This window comes from Vulpes lagopus, chromosome 2, assembly GCF_018345385.1.
Source record: "Vulpes lagopus strain Blue_001 chromosome 2, ASM1834538v1, whole genome shotgun sequence".
In the NCBI taxonomy this organism is placed as follows: Eukaryota; Metazoa; Chordata; class Mammalia; order Carnivora; family Canidae; genus Vulpes; species Vulpes lagopus.
In genome coordinates this window covers 159,179,527-159,205,027 of record NC_054825.1, presented here as the reverse complement: position 1 = coordinate 159,205,027, position 25,501 = coordinate 159,179,527, and the positions used below count along the sequence as shown (strand labels likewise).

At 53.7% G+C, this 25,501-nt stretch overlaps 2 protein-coding genes across 4 annotated transcripts; one reads left to right on the top strand and one right to left on the bottom strand.

The window, feature by feature from the left end:
* Positions 1-8,831, top strand: TMEM150B (transmembrane protein 150B). Of its 2 annotated transcripts, XR_005986262.1 has the most exons (8): positions 1-363; positions 1,119-1,194; positions 1,430-1,489; positions 1,593-1,660; positions 1,927-2,054; positions 3,545-3,728; positions 6,567-6,996; positions 8,273-8,831. XR_005986262.1 is itself a non-coding variant. In XM_041745655.1 (7 exons), exons 2-7 carry the CDS (start codon positions 1,127-1,129, stop codon positions 6,761-6,763), a joined length of 705 nt encoding a protein of 234 aa, XP_041601589.1. In that variant the 5' UTR covers positions 409-793; positions 1,119-1,126; the 3' UTR covers positions 6,764-6,809. The 2 variants fall into 2 exon arrangements, 1 of the variants encoding a protein (XP_041601589.1); XM_041745655.1 differs by lacking the exons at positions 1-363; positions 8,273-8,831 and adding an exon at positions 409-793 and having other exon boundaries at positions 6,567-6,809.
* Positions 6,951-24,724, bottom strand: BRSK1 (BR serine/threonine kinase 1). 2 transcript variants are annotated; one of them, XM_041745653.1, is made up of 19 exons: positions 24,384-24,724; positions 22,549-22,643; positions 22,369-22,454; positions 20,455-20,595; positions 17,441-17,557; positions 17,327-17,360; positions 17,175-17,243; positions 14,254-14,400; positions 13,879-13,910; positions 13,446-13,616; positions 12,804-12,901; positions 12,434-12,593; positions 12,198-12,258; positions 11,386-11,755; positions 10,899-10,947; positions 10,671-10,794; positions 9,533-9,731; positions 8,321-8,410; positions 6,951-7,545 (listed from the first exon to the last, which is right to left on the bottom strand). In XM_041745653.1, the coding sequence occupies exons 1-19, from the start codon at positions 24,517-24,519 to the stop codon at positions 7,388-7,390; spliced, it is 2,337 nt and encodes a 778-aa protein (XP_041601587.1). In that variant the 5' UTR covers positions 24,520-24,724; the 3' UTR covers positions 6,951-7,387. The 2 variants fall into 2 exon arrangements, with proteins under 2 accessions (XP_041601587.1, XP_041601588.1); XM_041745654.1 differs by lacking the exons at positions 22,549-22,643; positions 24,384-24,724 and having other exon boundaries at positions 22,365-22,454.
* Positions 24,725-25,501: the final 777 nt, after the last annotated feature.

Here is a 25,501-nt window from a genome sequence, read left to right as displayed (position 1 = left end):
TCTTGGGTCCAGGGGAAACAGGAGGAGGCTGGGGCCCAATGGCCTGATTTTTAAGAGGGGAGGAAACCAGAGTTAGTTGAGCATTGCTATGCCGGACAGAGAAAAGAAGGATCAGAGTAGAGGAAGCAATTGCTTTCAGGGGGGAGGCTCATTAGATGGAGATGTCGACACCAAGGCCTCCCTTCCCACCCTGAGCCAACCCACTGGGGAATTCCAGCTGCTGCCCAGAGGAAGGGAGAGGGGAAAGCAAGTGAGGAGGAGGAAGCAGGGTCACCAGGGCCCCACACCCAACAGCCTAAGGACGGAAACTGTACCCAGAGAGGAGCCTGGCCTGTGGGCCTGGATTCTGGGGCACTGGAGGAGGTAAGAGCTAGGAGGTTGGCCCAGGCAAATGTAGAAATTCTAGAAGGGACTGGGGTCTGGATGGCTGGGGCCCAAGGGAGGAAGAGTAGAGGGAGCTGGAGGCTCAGATTCTGGGTCCTGGGGAAGACAAGGGCTGGGTGCTTGGACGTTGAACTTCTGAAGCTGGAGTAAGGAAGTTGGGGCCAGGCGAAGCTATCTGAGGTGCTGCTGGTAAGGTTTTGAGTGGGGAAGTGGCAGTTCAGGGGCGAGGTCCCAAAGAAGGTGGCAGGTCAGTCAGTGGGACAGTCTGTCTGCCTGCTGTCCTGCCGTGCGGACTTTGGCTCCGCCACGCTGCCGCCAACGGGGCCCCACCCCATGTCCCCTCTCCCTTTCCGACCTCTCCCACGGCCCCAGGCCTAGGACGAGAGAGCCAGAGGGAGAGTTCGCACAGGTGAGCATACAGGCAAGCCCAGGGGCCACCAGTGGAGGGCTGGCTGGGAGAGGCTCAGAGGCTGGGTAGAGGGAGGCCAGCCTGGAAAAACTGGGAGGTCAGGATGGAGAAACAGTTGTTCCAGGAGGGAGAGCGCCCCAGGCTGTGATCTGGCTTCATCAGACCAGACCCCTCACCCACAGCTTCTGCCCAGGAGCCAATGAGGGCCTCAGAGCCAGGAGGCCACCTTCTAATGCACCTGGACTCTTAAGGCAGTTTCCTCACCTGAGAGAGAGGCAGACAGACAGACAGAGAAAGGCTTGTGGTCCCTTTCCTTCTCCTGCAGAGCCCGGTATGTGGGGCTACCTGTCCCTGCTGCCTGCTTTCCTGGCCCTCTGGGCTATCACTGGAGTCTGGACCGTGTGAGTATTAGAGGCAGGATGACCCCTGGGCCTGAGGGAGGAGGGAGCCGGGGGCCTGGACTCCAGGGTCTGAGAGAGAAGGGGCTGGGGCCTAGACTCCTGGGTCTGAGGGAGGAGGGGCTGGGGCCTGGACTCTTGGGTCTGAGGGAGGAGGGAGCTAGAAGTCCTTGTTTCTGTGGGTAACAGAAAGAAAAGCTGTCATTTAAAACCACTTTGATGTCTCCCTGTACTTCAGTTTTGCCCTGGCCGTAGCCAACAGGTCTGTGAACCTCACCGAAGGTTTTCCCTACATCAGGTAGTTATGGCGCTGGAGGAGGGGGTAGGAGGGTGGTTCCAAGGTAAAAGAGGAGGGGGGCCTGGCTCCGAGGTGCCACAGGACGATCCTTTGTCTCCCCCAGCCTCTGTGGATCTTACCCCCCTCAGAGTTGCATCTTCAGCCAGCTGCTCAACATGGGAGCTGCTATGGGTAAATATTCTCAGCACCCCCCGGCCAAGGGGGCCCGAGTGCCGGCCCCCAGGTGTGGGGGTTAGCCCCCACCCCTAGATACCCAATCTCTCTACAACCCATCCCCCAGATGTGGGGGTTAGGCCCCCATACCTAGACGCCCAGTCTCTCCGCACTCCATCCCCAGATGTGGGGGTTAGGCCCTCACCCCCAGACGCCCAATCTCTCTGCACCCTGGCCCCAGGAGTCCGAGCCCGGCTTGCCCGCCCACTTCCCTCTTCTCCCAGCCGCCTGGATCTGCATCATCCGTTACCACCAGCTCCGGGACTGGGGAGTCGGAAGATGGTTTAACCAGGTGATCCTGTGGACGGGGCTTCTGTGTGCCCTGGGCACCTCCGTGGTGGGCAATTTCCAGGTGAGACGGCGTGCACTCCAGGAGCCCAGCCGGGCGTTCGGACCAGCCCGAGTCTGGGACTACAGCTCCCAGCACCCCCCGGGGCCTCCGCCTTCTCTATTGGCGGGGTGGGGGTGGGGGCTCCTCCGCGAACGGCCTTCTGGGACTCTCTCTCTCTCTCTCTCTTTTTTTTTTTTTTTTTTTAAGATTTTATTTATTTATTCATGAGAGAGGGGGTGGGGGCAGAGAGAGGCCGAGACAGAGGCCGAGGGAGAAGCAGGCTCCATGCGGGAAGCTGGATGCAGGACTCGATCCTGAGACTCCGGTATCACGCCCTGAGCCAAAGGCCGACAGACGGCCAACCGCTGAGCGCTGAGCCACCCAGGTGTCCCATACCTTCTGGGACTTCTATTTCTCTTGTGGCTTTTGGGCCGGGGAGAAGGTGAGCTCCTCGGCTCTCTGGATGGAGTGCCCCAGAGGCTCTTGGTATAGCGATTCCACTGAACACTAGAAGGTTGGGGTAATTCACTGCGGTTCTTTGCCCCTTTCCCCTTTTAATAATGAAATTACTCAGAGCCACTCATTCTTAGGTTTTACATTGTATGAATTTTCATCCATCTCCTCAAGGGCTCTAGCTAGACCCTTTTTGGTCAAACAGAACTTTTTATTTTTGTTTTTTGTTTTGTTTTTGTTTTTAATCAGCTGGCCTGTGGGGGTCAGAAATAAACCCAGATTCATAGACTCCAGAACTCACATTCTTCACCTTGAAGTTCAGTTGATATTTGTAGAACAAATGAATGGATGATCAATTGAAGAAAGCTTATTGATTATTTTGTTATTTAATTTTACTGTGAGGTCTCTCCAACCCCTGCCGCCCCCGCCCCCCGCCCTTGCTGAGTATACTGCAGGATAAGAGGCTGCCTCCAACTTGTTCATAAAAATTCCCTCTGCATAGCGCTCATTCACTCATTCGTTTAGTCCTGTACTCCACAACTGTGACTTGTTAAAATTATTATATCGTTCCCCTAAGGAGTCTTTTAAAGCCATTTCCCGCTGGTCATCGCTTCTCCTCATTAAACTTTTAATATTTAAAAAAATATTAAGTAACATGTACGATGTATCAGTAAGCCACAAACCATTGTAATATTTAAGAACTTTTCACCCTCTGAAAACCAATTTTTACCCCCTGGATGCCAGTGTCAGCCCTCCCCCCACCCTGGTTGAGAATGAAAGATGTATTGCACTAATATTTCCTGAGCGCCTATGATGTGCCAGCCCCTGTGTTAGGGAGTGAGGCCACAGCAGTGAGCAACAGATTAGAATGCCTGCCCTGCTGGAGCTGACACTAGCCAATACACCTAATCAATAATCCAGTCAACTGGCTATGGCAGTTTTCACAGTCCACTGGGTAGGTCAAGGACCCCTCCCCCCATTACAGCCCTTGTACCCTCCATCCCCTGCCATCCCCATTTATCTATCTTCTTCTCAATTCTGGTCCCTTTTCCTTCCAGCAAAAGAACCAGCTGCCCGTACATCTGACAGGGGCCTTCTTTGCCTTATTCGTGGGCAACCTGTACTTCTGGCTGCAGCTCTTTCTCTTCTGGTGGATGAAGAGCCTGCCCCAACCTGGGGCCCCCTGGATCAGGCCACTCCGCCTGGGCCTCTGCAGCCTCTGCACCATCCTCATGGTGGCCAGTATCCTTACCCGGGCCAGTGGCAGGGTCATTGGGATGGGTTGGCTACCTGCAATATGCAGTGCCCTGTCCATTCTCCGTCTCAGCCTCCTTAGTATGATAGAGTAATGGAAAGCATCAACCCTGGGGTTAGGCAGCCTGGGTTGGATTCCACCTCCCCTAGTACCAGCTTGTGTGTGTGTGTGGGGGGCTCCATTGGCTGAACTTCTCATTCCCTGTGCTCCTTCAGCTGTCAAATGTGGCTAATAATAGGGCTGCTCTCCCACCCCGAGTTGTAAAGAATGAAGGAAGTAATACCTGTGAGGTGCTTAGATGGGTTTCCAGCATAGTGAGCAACCAAGAAATTCTGGGAGGATGGTAAAACCAGTGGTAGTGGTCTGTTTGGGGTACCTGCCCTGTGCCAGGCATCATGTTGGCTAAGACTGAGGCCTAAACTGAGGTTCAGATAGCAGGGAGTCTCTTGGCCAAGACCCATCATGAAGTCCAATGGTGGAACTTGTGGTAGGCGGAAGGCAGCTTGCACCAGCTCTTGAGACCAGTTCGTATCTCTTCCCAACTCCATGTTTGGTGCTACCACTGACCTTGGTGAGAGTCTTCACAACATAGAAATTGGCCAACGCTGCAAATCAGAGCTGGTAGTTAACCATTTACCATCATGCCTACTTCTGGGGAAAGACTCCACCCAGCCCAGTTCTTAGTCTCCATAGCACGACACGACACGCCTCTGGGTGGCTCAAATCACTGTCTGTGTTTTAGTTTCCGTATCTATAAAATGGAGTTGTTTTGATTACTGACAGGTGAAGTGCCCTGAGAGATGAGAGGCCTGGAGGCAAACTCAGTCTCCCTGACTGATATCCTACTAGGGCAGGGTGGAAGGGCGACCAGAAAGCTACTGGTGTTCAGAAGAGGCTAGAGGGAAGCAAGCTGAGGTCCTGTGCTCTCTGCACGAGGACATCTGCTTATTTGGAGTTATCCCTACAAATGGAGCTGGCAGTCCCATCTCCCAGAGCAGCAAACTGAATCCCATGGAATAGGTGAGACGGGCTGACCCCTCAGCTAAGCCTTTAGCTACTCCAGCCATATGAGCAACATCTCTCCTCTGCAGAGGCCCTGTTGGTGATAAGATCCAGCTGGCCCCTTTTATTTTATTATACTTTTGTTTTTAAAAAGATTTATTTATTTATTTATTTATTTATTTATTTATTTATTTATTTAAAGAGAGTGAGTGAGAGAGAGAGAACAGGAAGAGGAGCTGAGCACAGATCCTGACATGAGGCTCCATCCCAGGATCCTGAGACCATGACCCAAGCTGAGACCAAGAGTTGGTGACTTAACTGAATGGCTCAGGTACTCCTTGCTGGCTCCTTTTAAAACCCCAGTTGGGTTGATAATCAGTTAGGCTGCAGGGTTCTTATTCTGTGGGGCTCAAGTATCCCTTGGCCCTGGAGCAGGGAGATGGACCGACCATAAAGACAGCCAGCAAGCTTTGTGCTGTGGCAGTATCGCAGCCATTGAGGTTTAATTGAGGCTCGATCATTACTAGTTGAAGATGGCCAGCATTGTGTGATAGGAGCAGGGGGTCTGCAAGGATGGGTCTGCGAACTGGCAGATTCTGAACTGGTCTTGCAGAACCAGCTTTTTGCCTGCATTGGGAGGTTGGGGAGACACTACAGGTGCATGCTGAGGGTGGGAGAACCAGCTTGGAGATGAAGCTGCTGGCAGGGCCTGAGACAAGCATCTCCAGTGCTCAGGTGAGGTTTTAAAGGCTCTCATTTCTGCATGGCTCAATAGGGAACCATGGAAAGCATATGAGCAGGGGAGGAATAAGGCCATTTCTGGGGGTAACCACCTTGTGTGTAGGTGCTCTCATGTCTCCTTTGCTCTAGGATTCATGGGGTCGGGGTGATGTTGGCCTTATTCACTGCCTAAAAATCCTTGAATGAATGAAATGTCTAAACTGATCTAGGAGTGGGTGGGAGCTAGCTAGGTTGATAAACAGAAAGGTTGTTGCAGTGAGGGGGCCCCAGAAAATCAGGGACCTCTCTGATAGTCTGAGGTTGGAGTGTGTGTGTGCTGGTGGTTGAAAAGGTTTTCAGGGAGCACCTGGCAGGCTCAGTCAGCAAAGCATGTGATTCTTGATCTTGAGGTTATGAGTTCAAATCATACTTTGGGTGCCGAGTTTACTTAAAGAAAGGAAGAAGAAAAAGAAAAGAAAAAGATAAAGAAAAGGAAGTTTTCAGGTGCAGGGGATTGAGGACTGGAGATGAGACAGGGCAGACCAGAAAGAGATGAGCTAGGCCAATGGGATAAACCTTGGGCAACCAGCTGGCCATGGGGATGAGGAAGGGGAGGGGGTGAGTGGCTGGCAGAACTGTCATCAGATGGGAACACCAGGAAGAGGAGAATATTTTAGGGGGTGAGTGGGAGTGGCCAGTGTGCCACAGGTGGGGGATGAAAGTTGCCAACAGAGCCCAAGGCCAGCGCCCTGGTCGGTGTCTTTAGGAAACCCTGAATATTTGATGGAAGAAGCAGTTGCAGCTGCTTGTCTAACAAGGCAAGTGGGAGATGGTGATGGTGGAGCCCTGATGGGGTCAGGGAGGATTGAGGGTAAGACAAAAACCTTGTTTTGGGATGTTGGAAATACCATAGGAGCGGGAGGAACATGCCAGTGGAACATCTGGGAAACGGCCTTGGACGGGTCGGAAGGCATCCCTGTAAGTGTCTGGGAGCTGGGTGGCCGGCTGGAGGCCATTCCACCAGTGTAGGACACCCAGCAACAGTGACCCAGCAGGTTCCCGGACCCTTCCTGCTTGCTGTGGCCCTTGACCCTGGTGTAAAGTGGTCATCCTCCACCACTGGCCGCTGCGCTCGGCCTCCGCTGCCTGCGAGTGGGCCATCGCCATGCTGCTGTTCATGCTCTTCGGCCTGTTTGCGGTGGATTTTTCCTGCCTGGACGGCTGCACCCTGTGTCTCCAGCCGGGCCCCAGCCTCAGCCCCCCACCGGCCTCCCCCATCTCCCTGCAGGTCCCCCTGTGAATGGCAGTCCGATTGGTGTGGTTTGGCGCCAGTGCTGCGATCAGGGCCACCTGGGAAGTGAGAGGCCAAGGCCAGCCAACCATCCCTGCTCAAGGCTATTTATTATTATTATTATTATTATTATTAATTTTTTTGTTTTTGTTTTGTTTTGCCGCCGGCGGAATCAGAGACACGGACGCAGGCAGGGTCACGCGAAACCAGAATTCCTTCCGGAGAGCAAATCCGTACAGAAGGTTTTGAAGGGAGGGGAGAGCTGGGGAAGGGGGGGGGTGCCTGGGAAGGAGGAGTTGGGGACACAAGGACAGATGGCCCTCTCCGTCCGGATCTGCTAAGCCACCCCAACCAGCCCCCGTCCCTCCCCCCACCCCACTGAGAGATTGATCAATAAATAAAATAATAAATTAATCAATAAATAAAATAGAAACAGCTCCCCCGCCCTCAGTTCCCCCCCAGAACCACCCCCCATTGGGCACGGCCCCCTGAGCCCCATCCCTGCAGGGTGAGGCTGGGTTTGTTGTGTCTCTCCCCTCCCTATATACTCCTTGGGCCCTATTTACAGATTCACAGTTAGGGGGCAGGGAAGGGGGGTTGAGGGGGTTTCCCTCCTTCCCTGGCCCCCTGGGGTCAGGGCAGAGGGGTCCCATTGGTGGCCAGGAGCTTCTTGTCCTTAGCAGGGCCTCGGCGGGGAGAACTGGTCAGCTCTGGGTCTGGGCGGCTGGGTGGGGGCTGCAGGCTTCTGGGTGGGGTGCCAGCAGGCCGAGTCTGGGTCCCGTTTTTCTCATCTGCGGAGGAAGAAGCAGTGTGGTTTCAGTAACCTCCAGGCTGCCAACCCCAAAGAATATGTTCCAGCAACAGCATGGTGAGACCAGGGCCCCCATCATGGGACTAGAAGCCTGCAGAGATGGCTGCCAGGAGGACTCACATCTGCAGCCAGACCTGGCAGCCTCAGGATGGCAGGTCATGCATCCTGGGCCCCCCAACCTCTGTGGCTTTGGAAACTGGGCCAAGTCAGTCCCAGAGGCCCACCTTTAGGGGGCATTCTCATAGACTTTGGCTATGACACCATGCGCTAAGAGACAGCTTGTCACAGCAGCTAATCAGATTCACATCCCTAGATTACAGCCAGAAGGATTGGTCCCCTTTCCTTCTGCTACCCTGGTTGTGGGGGTAGCACAGGAAACGTTCCCTGGCAACAGGGCCCAGGGGAGCCTATAGTGGGTTGCTTTGCGGGGGCGGAGGGGTTTGAACAGACCTGGATGGTTGATTACTCTTCTCCAGAACACAGTTTCAGAATTTTTGTTAGCAGAAAATCCCACATCCCCGACACAGAAACCAGTCATCCTCTTAGGGATCCCTGGAGGTGCCCCTCCCTAGCCACAAGGCCGTCTCAGGTTGGGATGGCCTGGTTCCCTGGATGGAGCTCAGGACCCAGCCTCTCTGAGAACCTGTGATCCTTGCCCACAAACTGAAGCCCTGGGGCACCTGCTCAGCAGGAGGTCTTCCCTCCAGCCCACAGGATAAAAGAAGCAGACATCGCCTCCGGCCCCTGCCTCCCACCTGCCAGGGCCTGCACGGAGGGCTGGTCATGAGTGCTCAGCAGCTGTGCCTGGATGGTCTCTACAACTCGCTTGAACCGACGGCTGGGACCTGGAGGGGAGACGGACATGGACATGGAACTTGAGGACAGAGATACTGAAGACACTCCCACCCTGTGGAACCCAGCAAAGGACTCTCTTCCTCTTGGTCTCAATTTCTCACCCTTTGTGGGGCCAGGCATAAACCTACACTTTGCAGCTGGGGCTGAGAAAGATTGGCATTGAAATAATGATGGGTGTGGTTTTCTGTTGAAAGAAACTGTACTACTTGCTAGTTTCTAGTTGAGGCCTTGAAGAGCCAGAAACATAAGAAAAATAAATGGAAAGTAAAACAAAAAACAAAAAACAAAAAAAACCCCTTAAAATCGAGAAAGTCCTGCATATCAGTCTTTAAGGGAAAGGGGAAAAAATGCATCATAATTCATCTTAGTGATGTAACATTGTGGCAGGCTGGTATAGAAACTTGGGAGCAAGCTCATCTCCCAACTGTGACATATTAAGACTGCTAACAAGGGTAGTGAACAGAAGCATCCCTTGTTACTCAAACCCTTGTCATCAGGGCTCAGAAACTAAGCTGAATGGGAAGGAAGGCTTTTCTGCGGTTTTCATCTCTGGTGCCAACTCCTGATTGTCATGGCTGCCTGCGATTTCTGAGGCTGCTGCTGAGCTCAGCAGGATGAAGTGCGGTGATTGGCTGGTGATGTCTGCTCTGGGTGCAGGAATGACATTGGATCTCAGTGAGCCATGTCTTTGCCTGTCTGCTGTATGGTCTTAAGGAAGTAGGAAAGGAGCTCTGCACTTCGAGGTCAGCAGGGCTAGGCTGAGCCCAGCTCTGTCGTGGTTTGCAGCCTGACTCTCTCAAGTCAATTTACCTCTATAGGACTCTGTTTTCTCCTCTGTAAGGTGGGTGATCACTAATACCTCAAAGGCTGCTGGGAAGCTTCAATACAACAGTGTATGTAAAGCACTGGGAACATCACAAATGTCCATGAAATGTCAATGAGAAAAAGGGTAGACAGAATGTAGGGGTCTGAGTGAGGAGGGGGCTCACGTAGTCAGCAGTAGCTGGGCACCACCTCTTCCTCCCTCTTGCTACCTTGGCCACTATCCTAACTCAGTTGTCTTGAGTGTCCCAAACACTAGGCTGTAGGCAGCCTTGCTGAGGGAAACTTACCAGAGATGAGCGTAAAGGTGACTGAGTAAATACCACCACTGCCACTCCCATCCCGTCGTGGGGAAGGCTCTGGACCCTCTGAGGAGCTGATATCCACCTGGAATCGGACAGGCTTCTGGAAGACGGATGGGCCGCCACTGGCCTTGTATTCGGCCCTGAAGCTGGTCTGTGACAGCACACTGTGACTCAGGCTGGGGATCTGAGACAGGTGGGGGACAGAAGCAGGGGGTGATTCCAGTGACCTGATTCCAGAGAATGGTTAACCATCCCCACAACTACATCTGCCCAAGGAACTAAAAGTTCCATCAGCCACTGGGGGAAAAAATAACCGAGGAGATACTGGGAGACCCCACTGCCTGCTGGGACTAGTAGTTTTCTTGTCCAACTCTAAAGGTATCTCAGGAATGGCTGAACAACTGAATTCCCATGTAACAGGGACTCTTGCTTCTAGGTATCAGCCCTAGGCTCCAGAATCACACGACACAAACTTCTCTGTCTCCACAGGCATTGCCATATCAGCCTCAAAACCAGTAAGTCAAAAAAAAGTCAAAAAAAAAAAAAAAAAAGTCAAAAAAAAAAAAAACCAAAACAAAACAAAAAACCCAGTAAGTCTTGGGATGCCTGGGTGGCTTAGCGGTTGAGTGTCTGCCTTTGGCTCAGGGCATGATCCCGGGATCCGAGATGGAATCCCACATCAGAGTCCATGTGTGGAGCCTGCTTCTCCCTCTGCCTACGTCTCTGCTTCTCTCTCTGTGTCTCTCATGAATAAATAAATAAATAATCTTAAAAACAAAACAAAACAAAAAAACCCCTGTAAGTCCTACTAGCTCCTAGAGCAAAGAACCAGAGGACCCAGTGGGAAAAGTGGTTCCTTCTGCTAATCTCAGACGTGGTGGTCATGGAATGGCAACTGATCAATACTCTAGAGACTTGTCCCATGCCATCACCTCCAGGCCCCAGGGCACCTCTCCCACCTCCCTGCCCTGACAGTGACCAAACCCAACTCTGAATGGTAAACTACAGATCCTATGAGCCTCAGGAGGAAGCCAGGCCAGAGCGATGGTGGTGGACCCCAGGGGCTGCTGGGATTTGTAGTCCTGTGAGGGCCAGGACACAGGAAAGACCCAGGTCCCCTCACCGACAGGAAGGCATGGACAATGTCCGCTTTGATGCTGCTGAGAGGTTTGTCCTTTAGCACAAGGAATATTTGTTCTTCTTTGTCCAAGGAGATGAAGTTCCCAAACCAGGAACGTTTTGCCAACCTGAGTAAAAGGGAATGTTTGGAGGCAGGTCAGCAGGGGGGTCAGGGGCTCAGGGAATAAACACCTCCCTCCATCCTCTCACTTCCCTTCCCTGTCAGACTCACTCTGGAGAGGACTCTGGCGTCAAACTGGACATCTCCTCGGCAGTGGGGACTGGCGGGGGCGGTGAGGGAGGGGAGAATATGGTCAACACTTGCACATCATCCTGGGGTCCAGCACGCGGGCCAGCGGTACCCTCCAACCAGAGGTTTCAGATCCCAGGGCCCATTCATCTCCCAGTAGCTAAACCCCAAATGGCATGCTGACTGGTGGTCCTTCCAGGGATGCGGGCCCATCTGTTAAGCCACGCCTCCTGAGGGGTAGAATTTGCTAGCTATAAGCCAATGGGAAGATGAGCCAGGCCTGAAGGGGTGTGTCCCTGAGAGGCTCCTCCTCCAGAGCTAGAAGCCACGCCCCTCTCCCCAAAGCCTGAATCTCTACTCCAACCCCATTTGCTCACAGGAAGTTCCCACTCCAGGCCCACAGCTCTCTCCCCATCTTAGGATTCAGGAGTCCATGCCCCCAGCCCCTGCACCCTCAGGGACTCCGTACCCTGCATCTTGCGCCGGTGAAAGCGAGGGGAGCCCAGGAAGCTGTTGCGGATGGAGTTGAGACGACTTCTCCAGGCGGCTCCCCCGACGCCACCGCCGGGGCTTGGGGGTGGTGTTGTTCCTGGCGTCCCGGTGGGGCTGGCCCGGGGCGTATGCAGGGGCGAATGCAAGGGGGTGCCCCCAGAGGAGCGCGGGGAGCCTGGGGGGCCAGGCAGGGGCGTGGAGCGGGCACTGGGGGGCGGGGGCTGCTCTCCGGCGCCCCCACCCCTGGGGCCTCGAGAAGGCAGCGTCTGCGTTTTGGAAGTTGGGGAGACCCCGCCCCGAGCCTCATCGCCAGCCCCGGGCTCAGGTGAGAAGGAAAAGACAGGACTCTGTGGAAGAGTGGAGATGGGTGAGATGGCGGACTACAACTCCCAGGAGGCTCTAGAGCCTCATTCGCACATACTTAGGGAGGTGGGTCCTGATGCCTGTTGGAACTTGTAGTCCAATTATTTTCCCCTCCCAACCCACAGTGTTAGGTTGAGAGACTTTTTCTACCATGCTCACTGCTATAGACCTAGCACAGTGACTGGTACAAAGGAGGCGCTCAGTTAGCTTTTGTTAAGTGAATAAATGAACCCACGACATACACTAAAAACCCAATCCTACAGGAGGTGGAAATGCCCAACTACTCATGCGGCTTTGGGATTGGGGCCCTATAGGGACAAAGAGGCAATGCCTCAAGACATCATGGGAATGATAGTTTCTGCTGCACAATCTTTGCTCCAGTGTCTTCACCCCCTTGCTCCTTCTTAATTGGGGAGCTGGCCTTACCCTTGGGCTGCTGAGAGGGCTGGAGGACAGACCGGTGGATGCTCCACTGACACTACGTGATCTGTTTCCAGGAGAGTTTTAAAAAAACAAACAAACAGGTGTATGGGTTTCACGAGGCTCAGATGTCCTCTCCCTTTCTCGTGCCTTTGAGATGAGGACCTGAGGCCTAGAGAGGGACCACTGAGGTGGAATTGGGGCTAGAACTCTGGATCCACTGGAGAAACAAGGGCTCCCACCTCTGACTGTGCTGGGCCATCTCCAGGGCCCGTCGGGTGGGCACCGGGGAGCCACCGCCCCCAGCATCTGTGATGCTCAGAACTTCCATGGACTTCCGCTCTGGCCTCCGCTTCCCATGACGGCTCAGCATGGGGGAATCCACACGTTTCCGAGGAGGATCTGAGGGCAAAGAGAGTTTTAACTCTATCAGAAGATGTCTTTGTCCAGCTGTACATGGCACTCATACACACAGGGAAACAGAGGCCCAGGACGGAGAGTTGTGTCAAGGTCACAGAGCAAGTCAGGGGCTCTAAACCCAGAAGCTAAGGGCTTGCAGCTCCTTCCTCCCCCTGGAATTTGGGGTCTGTACTTCCAGCTCTGTCTCCTCACCAACATCATTCCGGGGAGGCAAGTCCTGGTCCTCACAGCTGGGATACCGCTCCTTCCGATCCAAAAGCAGATAATATATCATCTTTTCCTGGTTCTCCCTGACGGGGAAGGGGAATAAGGGGGTAGGAGAGGATTGGGGTCAGGGGTCGGGTTCCAGAGGTCTCACCCCCTCCTTGCAGCTGTGGCTCCTGGAGGGCTTGGTACACCTAGTATCTCTGTCCATGGTTCCATCTTCCTAGGTATCAATATGGTGAGTTTTTTGTGTCGGGGTACCATCTGACTCTTCCTTAACAATAATAGCAGTAGTAGGAATAATAATAATACCTAATAACTCCACACTTACTATTTGTAAGCGCTCAGTGGGACACTAAGTCTGTCTGAGCACCTATTGATACATCTCAGCATCTGGTCTGCCTTTTTTCCACTGGCCCTTCAGCCCCCTCGTGGTTCCTCCGGGAACAGCACCATCTGGGAGCTTTAGGCTACGCCCTCCCTGTCTAGCAGCCTGAGTGCCACGCCTCAGGGAGTCTGCGCGTGCGCGGGGCCTGGGCGCGCCGTCTGCTGGCCATCTGGGGCGCTGCCGCTGCTCGCCGGACGAGGGCACCTGGGCAGCAGGTGTATGCTGAGGGCAGGGGGCCTTACTCCTCGCTGCGCAGCTCGCGGTGCAGCCGCTCACGGTCCCTGAAACAGCCCAGCGAAGCCATGCTCTCCAGGACGTCGGGGTCCAGCTCTCCATTGGATGGCAGGCTCCGCATGGCCACCCGGCGGCCTGGGGCTGGCTCCAGGCAGGGGTCTGGCTCGTGTTTCCCACCCCTGGGGAGAGGGAGAAACGTTACAGGGGACCGGGCTTCCGGGATTCGAGCCCTCTCCACCCAAGATGCAGGTATTCTGGGCCCCAACCTGCTCCGCCTGTGTCCTTTTCCCCCAGGACCCAGAAACCCGAGTCCCTAGCCCTTCCTCATTGAGGAACTTTGGCATCGCAGCCTCTGGCTGGTTCTCCTGCTGGGGTCCCTTGAAATTTGGGCCCCGTCCCTTCCTCCCCCAGGGAACCAGGTACCCAGGTCCCCGTACTCACAGGTACCAGGGATGTTTCTGAATTTGCTCCAGCTGTACGGAGGGTGGGTGTAGAGAAGCAGAAGTGAGGTGGTATGAATACAGTAGGCCTCAAGGAAAGTTGATGAGGCGGCATTGGGGGTCCGTGGCAGTGCCCCCTCCTCTCCACCAGGGGCAGGATGATAGCTTAGGTCTTCCCCTAGTGGAGACTGAGCACCTCAACCTACCACTATTGCAGATAGCACTGGGAGGACAAGGCCCACATGCACGGTGGCATCCCTCCTGCCAAGGGGGTCCTCTCCAGTTTGGAGTGGATAGTTTTGCAGACCCTGGAAATCCATCCTCATCCGCCCCCTAGGGATTCTGTCCTCAGGACCCACCGCTCATTCCAACTCACACTGAGCCTTTTCTCAGGCTCCACTTCAATCATCCCTCGCAGGAGGCTCTGGCAGTCTGGAGGGATGAAGTGGGGCATGTGGAAGACGCCCCGTTTCACCTTCTCCAGCAGCTGGCGGAGATTGTCATCATCAAAGGGCAGAGCCCCCTGAGTGAGAAATAACAGGACCCCTCACATAGAGCTTAGGATGTATCAGGTGAAAGCCTAAGCGCTTGGCAAACCGACATGTCAAGTCCTTACCACAAGCACTAGGACGGAGGGGACTATAATTATCCTACTTTACAGATGGGGAAACTGAGGCATGCAGAGATCCAGCAATTTGCCCAAGGCCTCTGAGTTGGTGAGTGACAGAGCAGGGACTTGGCAATGGACAAGTTAGGCCCCAGTGCTTAAGAGGCTGGGGTTGTGGCTTGGAGGCTGCATTTTATTTATTTATTTATTTATTTATTTATTTATTTATGATAGTCACACAGAGAGAGAAAGAGGCAGAGACACAGGCAGAGGGAGAAGCAGGCTCCATGCACCGGGAGCCCGACGTGGGATTCGATCCTGGGTCTCCAGGATCGCACCCTGGGCCAAAGGCAGGCGCTAAACCGCTGCACCACCCAGGGATCTCGGAGGCTGCATCTTAAAAAGTTTTCTCCCCAGACCACTTTCAGAAGGGGTAATCCTCATGCATTCATTCAACAAAAATGAGCATCCATTTGGGGTCAGGGATCTCATGATGGACAAAACAAGCTCTTGCCCTCCTAGAGCTCACATCCTAGAGACCCTGGTGAGTAAATGAACTTTAGGAGCTATGTCATGAGGGCACACTTGCTGTCTCTCAGGTTCTGATCTGGCTGAGAGGGATGGAGCAGGGGACACACCAGGTCCCTGTACCCAAAGAGCTTTGTCTAGAATATTGCCTGGCACACACGAATTGATAAATGATGGTTGAGGGGGGCCTGGGTGGCTCAGTCAGTTAAGCATCTGCCTTTGGCTCAGGTCAGGATCCTGGGGTCCTGGGATCAAGTCTTGTGTCAGGCTCCCTGCTCAGTGGGGAGTCTGCTTCTCCTTCTGCCTCTGCCCCCTGCTCATGCTTGGTCTCTCTCTCAATAAATAAAAAAATTTTAAAAAAATAGGCAATGGTTGTTGAAGGAGTAGTGGGGAGGACAAACAACAAATGGACACGTGGAATGAGACAGCTGGGAGTGCATGTGATGAGGAAGTACAGGGCCAAGCAAGCAGGCAGTGTGAGAGGGGAGCCGGGTTTTGCAATGAAGTTGGGGAGGGTGAGAAGATGCTGGACATAGACTTGCAGGGGTGACAGTGTGAGTCTGCACTGGGATCCTGGGATTGAGTCCTGCATCAGGCTCCTCGCAGGGAGCCTGCTTCTCCCTCTGCCTGTCTCTGCCTCTCTGTGTTTCTCATGAATAAATAAAATCTTTTTTAAAAAAGCGCAAAAAAGTGAAAAAAGGTCTCGGCACTCAGTAGACCGCAAAAAACACACCTGTGCACAAGATTAACTGAAATAAGGGGGAAAAAAAAGCTAAGGGTCGCCCTGTGCCACCTCGGCAGGAACACATGCGACAGGGACTCAAATTTTTTTCCACCCTGTGCACGTCTGAGGATGACCTTGAAAACACCAAGAGCAGTGATGATTTTGAGGATGTAAACTGCAGTGAGCATGCAACTTTGCAAATATGGAGGATCATAATCCAGAAATTATAAGGATCAGCTGTAATAATAATAGTAATGAAGTATGACAACTAATAATTGAGCGCTGCTCAGAGGGCTGACTGTAGAACAGTCTATGGAAATGCTGGTGACTCCAGGTACCATAGGTACCCCCAGTGGGTAGATGAGGCAATAGGCCTAGAGAGGGAGACTGACTTGCTTGCTCAAGGTGGTGGAGCAGGGGTTGGAACTCAATTGGGTGGGCTCCAGAGTCGCCAGCTGCAGGAGGGCTGCAGCCTGTAGCGTTTGCACCCACCTCTCAGGCATCCCCCCCCCTTCCTGGAGAGGGGGAGCTGGGAGCCCCGGGCATGCCTGTTCAGCTTCAGTCCCCTCTGTCACACAGGCTAGTGGTGATGAGAGCGAACACAGATCCCAGCCCTGCTACTGGTAAGCATGTGCCCATGGGCCAGTCACTTCTCGTTAGGGCTTTTGAGACAAGTACACGAGGAACAGTGCCTGGCACAGAGTAAGCTGCCAATTTATTTGTCCCATGTAAGTTCATGAGGGCTGACTGTGCCAATCCAGGTCACCATGTTGAGCCAATGGAACAAAACACACAAAGACAAAAGCCCTGACTTCTGGGAGCTGATGATTTAGAAAGAAAAGGAGACACCGTACAAGGAACTGCATAGCTCAACACACAATGGCCAACTCTGAGAGTTGCCAGGAAGGACAGAGCCTCCCCCAGAGGGCCTGACCTCATGAGGGGTTGGGGTGGACAAGGGAGGCTTCCTTAAGAAATGAATATTGAACTGAGGGTGAAGAACAGTCTAGGTGTGATTGGCAATGGGACTAGTAGGGATGGAAGAGCATTCTAGGCCGAGAAGAGTAGGTGCAAAGGCCCTGGGGGAAGGGTCAGGCTGACAAGCCTGGTCTGGTTATACTAGTTATTACCATATTGCAACAAACACCTGAGAATAGCCATTGTCCCCAAACCCTCCAGGGCTGCTGGTGGCCGCATCCCTTTCTGGAACACCCTGGATTGGCTCACGGTTTTTTGACTGGCTAGCTCTGGGCACAGAGATGGGGTATGGGGGGTTGCTCCAGGATCTTGGTCTGATGGCTAATACCTCCCACCTTCCTGTTACCAGTTAAATATTTGGAAGACAACCCCCAAGGGGAGGATGGAACTTCATGTTCTATGCTCCCACCAGGCAGGATTGTTCTAGAAGACGGAGCAGGAGAGGTGAAGGGCACCTTACCACAAGCAGGGCAAAGAGGATGACTCCGCAGCTCCACATATCTGCCCGGCGGCCGTCATACTTCTCCCCCTGGAAAAGAGAAGGCCCTGCCATGACTGAGTCTGTCCACCACACTCCTGCCATGCCTCCCTCCTCTCCACCTGCTCACTCACCTTAATCACCTCTGGACATGCATAGTGGGGGGACCTGAGGGAGAGAGGTGGTGTGAGCTTCTGGCCGGCTTCTCACTCCCTCCCCGGGACGACGGAGGCCAGGCCCCCACTCACCCACAGCTGGTCTCCAGGAGGCTGTCCCCCACCTGCAGGGATGCCATGCCAAAGTCTGCGATGCGGATGTTGTTTTTCTCATCCAAAAGCAGGTTCTCAGGCTTCAGGTCTCTGTGGCTGAGGCAGGCAGGTGGGGCTCAGGCCTCTGGTCTCCTCCCAGAGGCCGAGGCCCTGGTTACTATATCTCAGAGGTGGGCCCTTCTGGAAACTATTATGGACAATTTCAAACATGCTCCCAAATAGAAGAATATAAGGAAGCCCCATGTGCCCATCCCCCAGCCTCATCTGTTACCAACTCAGGGCAAATCTGTTACCAACTCAGGCCTTATCTACACCCATACATACTCTCTTTCCTCCACTGGATTATTTAATAGGAGACCCCAGATAGTATATGATTTTATCCACAAATATTTGAATAGGTACTAAGTGAGATATTCTGAGTTAAGAGGGCTAATGTTGAGCTACTTCCATACTGAATAATAATAATAAGGTCACCCCAAGCCAGTCACTTGTCCCTTCCTGGAGACACCTGCCCTCTCCCCTGGAGCAAAATTCCTTAAGTTTTAAGGGTTGATATCTTGGTGGGGGAGCGCTGAGGATTCTAGTTTCTGTTGGAAGTGGTCAGTAACTGGGTCATACCTGTTGTTAAACATGTTGACTATTGCCCCCTAGAGGTCAGTGTTTTTAATGTCAGGATTTTGACAGGGTCTTGTCCATAGGGAGGTGTTGACAATTTAAATGGGATGCTTTTCCATTACCAATCTTTACTCCCTGCCGAACTCTGAGCCCCTCTGCCCCGACACCCACCCCAATCTCCATCCCAGAGACTGAAGGAGTGCAAACAAATAAGGCTGAAAAGACAAGCTCAAGGCCATTCACCGAGAAAAAGATGATATTTTCCTATGGACATTCACATGCCAGAAAAACAAACTTCAACCCTTACCTCACATCACAGACAAATATTAATTTGAAACGTATCATGGGCCTAAATGCAAGAGCTAAAACTATATAACTTCCAGAAGCAATTGTAAGAGGAAGCCTTAGGGACCTTGAGCTGGGCAAGGATCTATAGACTGGGCAGAAAAAGCATAAACTGTACAAAAAATATTGACCAACTTGAGTTTATCAGAATTTAAAACTTGCTTTTCAAAAAACATTCCTACAAAAACACAAAAGTGGCGTGCCTGGCTAGTTCGTTTGGAACAGTGTGTGACTTTTTTTCTCTTTTTGTTGGGGGGTGGTTATTTATTTATTTGAGACAGAGCACGGCAGGGGGGTGGCGCAGAGGGACAAGGAGATTCCCCGCTGAGCATGGGGTGATCCCAGGACCATAAGATCATGACCTGAGCTGCAGTCAGATGCTTAACTGACTGAGCCACCCAGGTGCCCCAAGCGCACAACTCTTGATCTTGGGGTCCTAAGTTCAAGCCCCACATTGGATGTAGAGATTACTTAAAGAATTTTTAAAAGTTGTTTAAAAAATTTTAAATTAAAAAAAAATTAAAACTGAAAAGCATGTCACAGACTGGGAGAAAAAACTTGAGAAATACAGTTAATAAAATATTTGTTCTTAGAATAAAGAACCCTTAGGAGTAACTCCTAGACCTATCTCTTCTCAGAATAAAGAATTCTTACAACTCAGTAATAAAAAGACAACTCAATAAAAAATGGGGAAAGGATCTGAACGGACATTTTTTTCAAGGAAGATAAATGAATGGCCAATAAGCACATGGAAAGATGTTCTACATCATTAGTCATCAGGGAAATACAAATCAAAACCACAATGAGGTACCACTTCATACCCGCTAGGATGGCTATCAAAAAGTCATGTGGGGGCATCTGGGTGGCTCAGTGGTTGAGCATCTGTCTTTGGCTCAGGTCCTGATCCTGTGGTCCTAGGATCGAGTTTTGCATCAGACTCCCTGCGGGGAGCCTGCTTCTCCCTCTGCCTATGTCTCTGCCTCTCTCTCTGTGTCTTTCATGAATAAATAAATAAAATATATTTTTAAATTTTTATTTATTTATTTATTTTAAAAAAGATTTTATTTATTTATTCATGAGAGACACACACACAGAGAGAGAGGCAGAGACACAGGTAGAGGAAGAAGCAGGCTCCATGCAGGGAGACCGATGTGGGGCTTGATCCCGGGACTCCAGGATCATGCTCTGAGCCAAAGGCAGACACTTTAACTGCTGAGCCACCCTGGTGTCCCAAAATCTTTTTTTTTAAAAAGTCACATGACATGATAGCAAGTGTTGGCAAGGACATACAGAGATTGGAACCCTCATGCACTGCTGGCGGGGATGGTGAAGGGTACAGTCGCTTTGGAGAATGATCTGGCACTTCCTCAAAAGGCTAAGCAGAGTTCCTACATGACCTGACTACTCCACCCCCAGAGATGTACCTGAAAATTGAAAACACAGGTATGCACTAAGATCTGTACTTGAATGTTCCCATATTCATGTTATTTACAACAGCCAAAAATCAGAAACAACTAAAGTGTCCATCAGCTGGGGAATGGATAAACAAGATATGGCATATCTGCACAATGGAATACTGTTCAGCCATGAAAAGGAAGGAAGTACTGACACATGCTACCACATGGATGAACGCTGAAAACATTTTGCTGAGTGAAAGAAGCCAGACACAGACCACATATACTATGGTTTCATTTATAGGAAATGTCCAGAATTGGCAAACTCATGGAGACAAAAAGCAGATTGGTGGTCGTCGGAGGCTGGGGGGGGTGTGTGTGTGTGACTGCTTAATGGGTACAAGGTGATGATTTTGGGGGTGAGGAAAATCTTCTAAAATTACATAGCAGCAATGCACAACACTAGGTCCACCAAAACCCACTGAATCTTATACTTTAAAAGGGTGAATTTTATGATACATGAGTTATATCTCAATTTTTAAAAAGGAATAAAGATTTATTTTGGGGCTGCACCACACTGGCTTCCAGTCAGCCTTGTGGGCAGCGCTCATCCCAGCCTCCCCTCCGCTGCCCCCTCACCAGATGGAGTAGCTGTGGCAGAAGTCCAGCGCCGATACGATCTGGCGGAAGAACTTCCGGGCCTCCTTGGGTGTCAGTCTCCCCTTCTTTACCAGGTAGTCAAACAGCTCACCTCCAGAGACATGTTCCAGAACCAGGTACCTGGGGGACGTGGAGGGGCCAGAGGGCTGGAAGGGGCATGTGGAGGACCAAAGAGCCTGGTCTCCCTCTTTCAAAAGCCCTTGGACCGCAGCACAAGACCTCCATCCCACTGTAAGCAAAGAATCCCGTCTCATGAGACCCGGGACCGGGTGGGAGTGGGGGTGGGGGTGGGGGTGGGGGGAGACTCCAGTTCCCATGATTCCCCGGGAGGAGGAGACTCCAGTTCCCATGAGTCTCTGGGAGGAGGGGGAAGAAGAAGACACCAATTCCCATGAGTCCCTCAACAAAAGAGACTCCAATTCCCATCAAGCCTCTGGGAAACGAAAACTCAATTCCCCCCAGCTCTAGGCAGCCAACTCCCATGGCAATTTTAGGAGTATCAGTACTTTGACTCCTACTAGTTATTTCAGGAGATAACGACAACTCCGTTAGCACCTGGAGGATAGAAACACCTCAATTCTCACAGGACGCTGGGACATAAAGACACCCCCATCCTCCACTCCCATCAGCTTCTGGAAAGCCAAGCCTCTCATTTCTGTAAGCCTCTGGGACGTAGAAACTCGAATTCTCATTAATTCCTGGTAAATAACGACTGCAGTGTGCGCCAATCTAAGTCAACGACCATAAGGTAAAAGACTACAAGTCCCATTAGCTCTTGAGAGGTTTAAAAATTCCCAACTCTCAGAAGCTTCTGGGACATGGGCTCTTAATTTTTTCCATCAGCACCTGGATCCCTAAGACTCCAAATCCCATCAGGCTCCGGGAGGCTAAACTCTGATTCCCACCAGCCCCTGGGAACAAGAGTTCAATTTATATGAGCTCCTTGAAGGCTGATAGTCCTCTGTGAAACCCAAACTCCCATGGGGCCCCCTCTATCTACCTAGGTGGAGTGGGAGTGATAGCTCCAGCAGTTGGTGACAAAGCCCCTCCCTGCTGCCACACCTGGGGCAGCCTGAGGACTCCAATTCCCATGAGCCCCTGGGGCCGGGCCGCTTCCTGCCTGGGGAAACCCTGCCCAGCGTCTGATGGGTATTGGATGGAGTCAGTTCATCCTGGGGACTCTGTGGTGGGGGCAGGAATCTGGCCCCTCACCCGCTGCCTAGCCCAGCTGTCCCTTGGGTCACCAGAGTCAGACAAAGGCCTATTGTCTGTACCGTAGGCAGCTGGACTCCACTCCCATCTTCCTGGAGGGTAATCAACTTTGAAACACAGACTCGGAACTCCTAAGCAGGCCATTTTTGGGGTGTCCATCACAGCACCCATGGTTATGAGGGAGCAGGAGAGGGGTGGTTTAGGAAGGAGGATTCACTGAGCCTCAGGCTTTGCTAAACTCCCATTGCCTCAGTGAAGAGGAGTGAGGTGGGGATCTGCCCTTAGCAAGCTGGATCTGGTTGAGGGCATCTGGATTATCTAGCAGAGAATGTTCCCTGTAGTCCAGTGTGGTGGGGGCCTGAGGCTGGGAAGAAGGGCCAGGATGGATCTCTGTCCCCCATTCAGGATGGCTGATGCGGCTGTCCTGTTGCTAGGGCACATTTGGCCCTTCGCATCAGTCTAGGCCAGTCGGTGTGGGAGCAAGGATGATGTGTGTGTGTGTGTATGTATGTGTGGGAGGGCCTCTGTGCAGTAGCAAAGGGACAGACTGGCCCTTCCGTGACTCTAGTCAGGAGACCTTAAGTCTCTCCAGGCCCCTCCAGGACTTGTTTCCAGAAAGGTCCCACCTTAGGAACTTGGGGTGGGGGGTGAATGGGGGGCTGGGTGTCTATAAATACCTACAAATATTTCTTGTTCTCGTAGACATCGTGCAGCTTGAGGACATGTGGGTGTTCAATGAGCTTCAGGATGGCGATCTCCCGCTCCACCTGGGGGGAGCACGGGACATGGGAATGGAGGTCAGCATGGCCCCCATCCCTCCCCTCAGCCCCAAAGGGATCTCCTCCTCCAGTGCACACACACCTTCATCAGCACTGACTCTGACAGCTTCTCCCGGTTCACGATCTTGATGGCGACCTTCTGGCCCGTGATGCAGTGCACCCCGAGTTTAACCAGCCCTGGGGAAGCAGGACTTAAACTGGGGGGGGGGGTGGTCCCAGAGCCCTCACCCAGCCTCTGGCTCCTGAGTCTCCATTATGACCCCCTTTCCTCCTCCTTTCCCTGCTGGCCTGAATCACCCTGACCTGGGCTCCCAGGGCTCTGACAGCTACCATTCCCACAAAACACATTCTCTTCTTGCTGTTGCCTGTAGACATAGACATTCTGTTTTGCCCACCCCCCCTCCTTTAGATAATCTCTACACCCACGTGGGTCTCAAACTCATAACCCCGAGACCAAGAACCAAGAGCTGCAGGCTCCACTGACTGCAACAGCCAGATGCCCCTGTTCTGTCCCTTCTGGTTGTCTGTCCCTCTCTGCCTGCCATCACCTCCATAGCCACCCCTGATTCTCACCCTGATTCTCTGTCCTCATGTACCCCTTCAAATCCATCTCTCCACAGAATCTTTCCTCACTGTGTCTCCAGAATTTTGTCTCCCTGCCTGCCTGATTCACCCTCTCTCTCTCTCCCTCTCTCAACCCATCACTTCCTTAAATTCTCTGCTCTTCAATCTTCTGGAGACTCCATGTCTCCCAAGGAATATGCTTTCACATTTGTCCCCTTCCCAGACCATCCTTCTCCACCTCCTCCTAAACCCTGACCTTTTAATCCCCTCCTTTAATCTGCTTTTAGTAGCAGCTGTAGCTGGGAGCATGCAAACCCCAAGAGTATGCCTACTTCCCAAGGGTAAGGCTCAAAGCCACAGATCCTGGAGTCCAGGCCCCCAGCCCTCCTCCCTCAGTCCCCCTCACCCAGGAGCCTGGGCCCCCAGTCCCTCAGCCCCTCCTCCCTCAGACCCAGGAGTCCAGGCCCCCAGCCCCCTCCTCCCTCAGACCAAGAAGCCCAGGCCCCCAGTCCCTCTGCTTCTCCTCCTTCAGACCCAGGAGTCCAAGCCCATGGCCCCTTCCTCTTCCATAACTCAGGAATTCAGGTCAGTGACACCTTCACACCCTTACCACTAGGATCCTGAGGTCTGAGCCTTTCTCTTCCCTGTTGCCCTGGAACCTCAGCTTCACAAGAGATTGAGGGCCCACCCCTGGGCCTCCTGCCTAGGACACGGGTGTGCAGCTCCTGCTTCACACCCACCCACCCTCCACCTGGCAAGAAAGATGCCCCGACTGGAGCCAGCCTTTAGCAACAGCAAAGGATGACCCCTGATTCCACAAGCACTCCTGGGAGATTTGACTTTCCCTGTCCATTTCTGTTCCCCACACTGAGCCAGCATGCTGGAGAGGGGAGAATGCTGCAGACCCCATCACCGGAGCCTCACTGCTGGTCACCCAGACAGCCTGCCAGGAGAGCCTGAGGCCCTCCTCAGCCAGAGAGCAGTGCAGAGAGAAGCGGCTGCCCCGGGGTGCACCCCCATCCCGCGGCGTACTGCAGCAAGCACCTCAGCTCCCGGTGCAGGCTGATGATCCCTTGCTGCAGGCCGGCCTCCCTTCCCCACCGCGGCCCTGGAGCCCTTCCAACTTCTGCCCCCCATGAGGTGGGAGCCTTTGGGCCTCAGCACCTCCCTCCAGGAGTTCAAGCCCCCAGCCCCCTCCAACCTCGGGACCCAGCGCACTGGACCCCAAGTCCCCTCCCTGTGAGGGACCCCTGGGTCTGGGCATTCGGCCCCTGCCCTTTGAATACCCATGAGTCCCGCCCTCTGCCCCCAGCTCTCCAGCCCCCGCCCCAGGTGTCCCCTCCCCGGGCTCACCTGTCTGTCCTTTTCCCAGCGTCTTCTCCAGGCGATAGGGGCCCACATATTGGGCATGCTGGGGTGGGTGTGGGTGTGGGTGCGGGAGGTGGTAGGCGGGGGAACCCCCGCCCCCCTCCTTGGCCCCGGACGACATGGTGCCCTTGGTCCCGGCCCGACCGGCCCCCCGGCCGCCCCCCCTGCGGCAGGTCGCCCCGTCCCTCCGGTGGGGGCCGGCGACAGCTCCGTCCCGGCCCCCCCGGCTGCTTCCCACCTCTCCGGGGGTCCCCAGGGGGCTGGGCTGGGCGCCCCCCCCCGTCGGCGGGCCGCGGAGCTGGGGGAGGGGGGGCTGGCCCGGGGGAGGGGGGGTCAGGCCCCGGGAGTCAGCATGGCCCGGGGGGGCTGCACGGCCCCCCCTCCCCAGCCCGTCCCTGGCCGGCCCCCCCCTTCCTGCGCCTCCCCCCGCCGGGGGGGTCTGAGGTGCGGGCCGGCGGATGCTGCAGGCCGAGGTCCCCCCCACCCCCCCACGCGCCCTCTCTCCTCCGCCTCCTCCTCCTCTCCTCCTCCCCCCGCCACCTCGTCCTTTCTCTCCGGCACGCTGACATCACCATCCGGGGACTCCGGGCCCTTCCCCAAAGTTAACCCTTTCGGAGGGGGGAGGGGGAGCCGGGGCAGGGGGCGGGCCTGGGCGCCGGAGGGATGGAGAAGAGGTGGGAGGGTGCAGGGAGGATGGAGGGATGCAGGAGGAGAGAGGATGGAGGAGAGGCAAGGGACCGAGATGCGGAGCCAAGAGACCAGGGCAGGGATGGAGCCGCACAAAGGGAGAGGGAGTCTGAAATAGAGACGGGGACACTCGGCGACAGCGCTGGCGCAGGCAAGGGACCTTGCAGCGGTGGGCTGAGACGGAAGAGCAGGCAGGGAGGAAGAGCAGGAGAGACAGAGACAGGGAGATGGAAGAGATGTGATGGGGACGGGGAGAGACAGCGATACCGAGAGAACCGGGTGGGGAGACAGAGAGACAGGGACAAGGCGGGAACAATGTGGAAGAAAGACAGAAGGATGGAGAGTCAGAGAGAAGAGTGGAAGAGAGGTGGAAAGGGATGGGGGTCAGGAAGAGGAATGGACAGGTGGAAAGGGAG

Bases quoted from the DNA above. Each gene is read 5' to 3' on its own strand.
- BRSK1 (XM_041745653.1), bottom strand. From the start codon at position 24,519: ATGTCGTCCGGGGCCAAGGAGGGGGGCGGGGGTTCCCCCGCCTACCAC. The intron at 12,902-13,445 runs GTAAGGCCCCCT...CTTCCCCGTCAG, and splicing joins CGCGAGCTGCGCAGCGAGGA to GGAGAACCAGGAAAAGATGA. The intron at 8,411-9,532 runs GTAAGTTTCCCT...TCTCCCCTCCAG, and splicing joins CACCTTTACGCTCATCTCTG to GTCCCAGCCGTCGGTTCAAG.
- TMEM150B (XM_041745655.1), top strand. From the start codon at position 1,127: ATGTGGGGCTACCTGTCCCTGCTGCCTGCTTTCCTGGCCCTCTGGGCT. The intron at 1,195-1,429 runs GTGAGTATTAGA...CCTGTACTTCAG, and splicing joins ATCACTGGAGTCTGGACCGT to TTTTGCCCTGGCCGTAGCCA. The intron at 3,729-6,566 runs GTATCCTTACCC...CCTGGTGTAAAG, and splicing joins CACCATCCTCATGGTGGCCA to TGGTCATCCTCCACCACTGG.